This window comes from Sinocyclocheilus grahami, unplaced genomic scaffold (genome assembly GCF_001515645.1).
Source record: "Sinocyclocheilus grahami isolate Dianchi unplaced genomic scaffold, SAMN03320097.WGS_v1.1 scaffold901.1, whole genome shotgun sequence".
NCBI lineage: Eukaryota > Metazoa > Chordata > Actinopteri > Cypriniformes > Cyprinidae > Sinocyclocheilus > Sinocyclocheilus grahami.
The window spans coordinates 177,375-183,331 of NW_015506080.1; the positions used below are offsets into that span (position 1 = coordinate 177,375).

General features: G+C 38.1%; 1 protein-coding gene across 1 annotated transcript; it reads left to right on the forward strand.

Annotated features, from left to right (window-relative positions):
• LOC107564011 (proline-rich AKT1 substrate 1-like) lies at window positions 1-5,957 on the forward strand. Its single transcript, XM_016249000.1, has 5 exons — window positions 1-5; window positions 1,116-1,183; window positions 1,273-1,356; window positions 2,275-2,444; window positions 5,176-5,957. Exons 1-5 carry the CDS (start codon window positions 1-3, stop codon window positions 5,311-5,313), a joined length of 465 nt encoding a protein of 154 aa, XP_016104486.1. The 3' UTR covers window positions 5,314-5,957.

Below are 5,957 nucleotides of genomic sequence, written 5' to 3' on the forward strand. Positions count from 1 at the left end.
ATGCGGTATTAAAGAGACCGCTCGCACAATGGGTCCAAGTAAAGTCATTTACAAATGTGTCCGCTGCAGCTCGGTAACCGCAACAATTAAAGATATTTGAAGAAATGTTTGTCTTTTCATCCTGAAATGCGAGGCAAAATTTGGATCACAATAATTAGGAACAACAGTTTCCACAAATCCCTTGACTCGATTGGGATGTTCTCTTTTATTCTGGACCGCAAGGGCAGTGACTGTAACATTGAGCGTATATTTCAATATTAAACATGTATTTATACCGATTTCATCAGGCTCAGACAATTTTTCAAAAAGAACACAAAGAATGGCCTTCTCAGCTGCCATAGTTGCAACTCTTGCATCACCAGAGCAGGGTGTTCAATGCACCACCGTTTCCGTTTAAAAAAAACATTTTGCAATGTTTTGTTGGGGCTGAACGCAGCCCTGGTGTCTAAATGTGTGTTCCATTACCAGGTGTATGTGCACGACAGAGATATTCATTCATTTATTTAATTATAGAAAAGAGTATCTTGCTGTAAGTTGTAATTTAGTATTGGCTAATCAAGAGGGGGTCCAGGGACCCCCAAAAGGGCTGCAAAGGAATGTTGGGGGTCCGTGGAAAAATTTTGGAAAAACAGTGTAAAAAAAATTTCAATAAAAAAACAATAAATCAATAATAGAAATAAGATTAAATGAATGATTAATTTGATTATAATAATAAATAATACACATTAAAATAACAATATATGTAATGGTACAGTAGTGAGTAGAAAACTTTAATAATGTAATGTAAAGAAACTAAATATTTTGCTAATATTTTAAACATATTTACAATATTGTCTTTTCACAGTATAAATTGGGTATTCATACGTGAATTATGGAAAATATATACAGTAGATGGCTTTTACATTTTAGCACAAGGATGATCCTATTTGGGGTCCGTGGCATTTAAAACAATAAAAAACCTGGGTAAATCTACGTTTTTGTGTGTGTTTTCTATGCTTATTGTAGGGTGACCATACGTGACAATGGCACGTATGGTCGGTCACCCAAGCTTATTGATCAACCCACACAAATAACGCATGAAAAAAAGATGTTTAAAAAGTGTTTGTTTTTGAGGAGGAGGAGGAGGAGGAAGAAGAGGAAGAAGATTTGGATGGGAGGAGACGTAACCTAAATGAATCGGCAGGTAAATGCATCTATTTTTTGTTTCATATAAGGAGGTGTTTGTCATTTCTAAACTCAAATTCGAATTGAATGGATCTCTTTCTTTCTCAGGTGTCTTTTCAATGGATGAGGATTCTCTGTCCCGGGACTGCGAGCCCTTCTTTGAGTCTGATGGGGAGGAGGAGAGCACTGATGGTGAATAATAATAATAATAATAATAATAATTATTATTATATTATTTTAAATAAGAATGTACCAATATTACAATTCTGGTAAATGCCAAAAAATAGATAACAAATATATAAAATAGATAACAAGTGTTATTTAATTATTAGTATTTTAAATTAATAATTTTAAGTGGCTGTTAGGTGATAAAAAAAATAGGGGAAATCAGCATATATAAAAATATCCCATTTCAGCTGGTACAGGTTCACCAGTTCAAAAGTTTTCGGGTCAGTAAGGTTTTTTTATTTTTATTAATACTTTCATTCAGCAAGGACACATTATATAGAATTAAAAGTAACAGTAAAGACATTTAATATGTTACTAAAGATTTCGGCTTCAAATAAATTATTTATCAAAAAAATTGTAAAAAAAAAAAAAAGCATCACGGTTTTCATAAAAAATATTAGACAGCAGCACAGCTGTTTTCAACATTGGTAATAATGATAAATGCTTTTTTTAGCAGGAAATCAGCATATTACAATTATTTCGGAAGGATCATGTGACACTGAAGACTGCAGTAATGATGCTGTCTTCACAGAAATAAATTGCAGTTAAAATGAATATTCCCCCCCAAAAAAGTTATTTTGAATTGTAATAACATGCAACTATTACTGTTTTACTGTATTTTTGATTAAATAAATGCAGTCTTGGTAAGTATAAGATACTTCTTTCAAAAACGTTTAAAAAATCTTACCGACCCCAAAATAATGTAAAATAATGTGCATTATTCAGTAATCACAAGCGAATATGAAGTCATAGAAACTGTTTCAAGCACAGTGACTGTTCATGTAAGTGTTGTTCAAAGAGATCATATCTGAATTATGACACTGTAACCATGTGTTTTTATTGCAGTCATTCGTGTATTTATATCTGTTTTATTGCTGTCAGGCTCTCTGAGTGAGGAAGCTCCTCCCCCTCCACGTGGCCTGGCAGTAGGTCACCTGGCGTCTCGCTCTTCTAAGCCCATGGCAATGGCTCGTTCACTGCCTGTCTCTATACCAGTGTGGGGCTACAGGAACAACCATGCCCCTCAGGGCGACTCTCATAGTGGAGAACGGGTCAGTTACACATCGCCTTCATACATGTCCTCATCCACATATCCTCCTACTACAGCTTCATAGAGATTGACAACTCAAATGACCTTTTTTTGCAGATTATGTACACACTTTCAATACAAAGGATGTGTAAGATTGTAGGAAGCAAAATTACGCCACCTACTAGATTACTCATTTGACCAAATTTGAGGCGAAATTGTTCGTATCATTCATTGATGACAATTTCATAATTAATGTGTTAAATAGGTGCAATATTATTGTACTGCATTATTGACCCAGTTATCGATACAATATTTTGTTGCCAAGTCCTTTCCCGATTAACACCTTTACTGCTGTTGTGACAAAATGCACTTATACAGTGTTGCTTGAAAGTTTGTTAACCCTTTAGAAATATTTTCTATATTTCTGCATAAATATGACCCAAAACCTCTAAAGTCCTGAAAGTAGACAAAGAGAATACAATCAAACAAATGAGACAAAAATATATACTTTGTCATTTATTTATGGAGTAAAATGATTCCGTGTTAAATATTTGTGAGTGGCAAGTGTTTGTGAATCTTTGCATTCAGTATCTGGTGTGACCCCCTTTTGCAGCAATAACTGCAGCTAAACGTTTCTTGTAACTGCTGATCAGTCCTGCACAATGGCTTGTAGGAGTTTTAGCCCATTCCTCAGTACAGAAGCGCTCCTACTTGCTTTAGGTCCTTTCACAATTTCAATTGGATTAAGGTTTTAAGATTAAGATTGTCACTTTGACTTGGCCATTTCAAAACATTAACTTGGTTCTTCTTTAACCATTCTTTGGTAGAACGACTTGTGTGCTTGGGTCGTTGTCTTGCTGCATGACCCACTTTCTCTTGAGATTCAGTTCTCGGACAGATGTCCTGATATTTTCCTTCAGAATTTGCTGGTATAATTCAGAATTCATTGTTCCATCAATGATGGCAAGCCGTCCTGGACCAGATGCAGCAAAACAGGCCCAAACCACGATACTACCACCAACATGTTTCACAGATGGGATAAGGTTCTTATGCTGGAATGCAGTGTTTTCTTTCTCCAAACATAACGCTGCTCATTTAAACCAAAATGTTCTATGTTGGTCTCATCCATCCACAAAACATTTCTCCAATAGTCCTCTGGCTTGTCCACATGATTTTTAGCAAACTGCAGACAGGCAGCAATGTTGTTTTAGGAGAGCAGTAGCTTTCTCTTCGCAACTCTACCATGGACACTATGGTTGCTCAGTGTTCTCCTGATGATGGACTCATAAACATTAACATTAGCCAATGTGAGAAAGGCCTTTAGTTGCTTAGAAGTTAGCCTGCAGCCCTTTGAAACCTAGCTGAATTTTACACGTCATGCTTTTAGAGTGTTCTTTGTTGATGGACCACTCCTGGGGAGGGTAACAGTGGTCTTAAATTTCCTCCATTTGTACACAACCTGTCTGACTGTGGATTGGTGGAGTCCAAACTTTTTAGAGATGGCTTTGAAACCTTTTCTAGCCTGATGAACAACAGCAACTCCTTTTCTGAGGTCCTCTGAGATCTCATTTGTTTGTGCCATGACACTCTTCCACAAACATGACCAAACTTTGATAGATCCCTGTTCTTTAAATAAAACAGGGCACACACTGACACCTGATAGTCATCTCACTGATTAAAAACACCTCTGAACAGATGGACTCTAATTTCACCTTCAAATTAACTGCTAATCCTAGAGATTCACATACTTTTGCCACTCACAGATACAGTATCACACAGAAGTGAGTACACCCCTCACATTTGTCAATATTTTATTATATCTTTTCATGTGACAACACTGAAGAAATGATACTTTGCTACAATGTAAAGTAGTGAGTGTACAGCTTGTATAACAGTGTAAATTTGCTGTCCCCTCAAAATAACTCAACACACAGCCATTAATGTCTAAACCGCTGGCCACAAAAGTGAGTACACCCCTAAGTGAAAATGTCCAAATTGGGCTCAATTAGCCATGTTCTCTCCCCCGGTGTCATGTGACTCATTAGTGTTACAAGGTCTCAGGTGTGAATGGGGAGCAGGTGTGTTAAATTTGGTGTTATCGCTCTCACTCTCTCATACTGGTCACTGGAAGTTCAACATGGCAAAGAACTCTGAGGATCTGAAAAAAAGAATTGTTGCTCTACATAAAGATGGCATAGGCTATAAGAAGATTGTCAAGACCCTTATACTGAGCTGCAGCACGGTGGCCAAGACCATACAGCGGTTTAACAGGACAGGTTCTACTCAGAACAGGCCTCGCCATGGTCGACCAAACAAGTTGAGTGCACATGCTCAGCGTCATATCCAGAGGTTGTGTTTGGGAAATAGACGTATGAGTGCTGCCAGCATTGCTGCAGAGGTTGAAGGGGTGGTGGTGGTGGTGGTGGTGGTGGTGGGGGGCAGTGCTCGGACCATGCGCTGCACACTGCATCAAATTGGTCTGCATGGCTGTCGTCCCAGAATGAAGCCTCTTCTAAAGATGATGCACAAGAAAGCCAATTTATTTGATTGGATTCTCTTTGTCAGGACTTGTGTGAAAATCTGATGGTCTTTTGGGTCATATTTATGTCCACAACAAACGTGTCCACAAACTTTTTTTTTATAAAATGTATAATTTATTTTTAGAAGAAAAATTGAATAATGGCCATTGTTTTATTGTCACGTTTATTCACTTTTACTTGTTTTTTTTGCTTGATTTAAATGTCTTATTTTAGGTGGGCTGTACGGACCTGGACCACATAGCTGCCAGTATGAAAGCCCTCCTGGTCCCCGGAGCCACAGATGGAACGGAGATGTTTGGAGCACTGCCACGACCTCGCCTTAACACGGGCGACTTCTCTCTCAAGCACTGAGAGAAGACGAATGTGTGCGTATGTACTGTATGTTTGAGCGTGAATGAGAAGGGGTGGGGGACCGTGAGCATGTTTGTGTGCGAAAGTGATTTGAACAGAACTGGAGAGTTTGATGAATGTTTTTAACAAAGATGTTGCCAAATCGGAAACTTCTCCCACATATCATTAGTACTTCTATGGCACTGAAAGTGGTGAAACCTTTACCAACCCTTCACCTCTGCAGCAGGAGGAGGAGAGGTTTGATTAGCATGTCTTAATTGGAGAATTTCTTTTGGCGGATGGTTGTGACAGACTTTAGTTACATAGTGCATTTCATTGAGAAACACTAACAGAGCAAAAGTACATTACATTACTAATCATTCCCAGCAACTGTCCTCTGCAGTGTGGCATTTACTGATAGTATATGAGCCCATTTACACGCTGAGATACTCGCACATCCATCACCAGGGGAGCATTGTACATTAGCGAACACTACATGTACTTGGATATTTAGACCGCTGCGTTCAGATGTGAATTCAGTAGTGTATATTCCACGGCAAGATTGCCAAAGCTGACTAGATGTTAATGTGAATGCTTGCAAATGATGTCACTTTCTGCCTGTGCACTCATTTTTATTTCAGATACTGTCCTGAAGACTTTCTAAA

Bases quoted from the DNA above. Each gene is read 5' to 3' on its own strand.
- LOC107564011 (XM_016249000.1), top strand. The intron at 1,184-1,272 runs GTAAATGCATCT...TTTCTTTCTCAG, and splicing joins TAACCTAAATGAATCGGCAG to GTGTCTTTTCAATGGATGAG. The intron at 2,445-5,175 runs GTCAGTTACACA...GTCTTATTTTAG, and splicing joins ACTCTCATAGTGGAGAACGG to GTGGGCTGTACGGACCTGGA.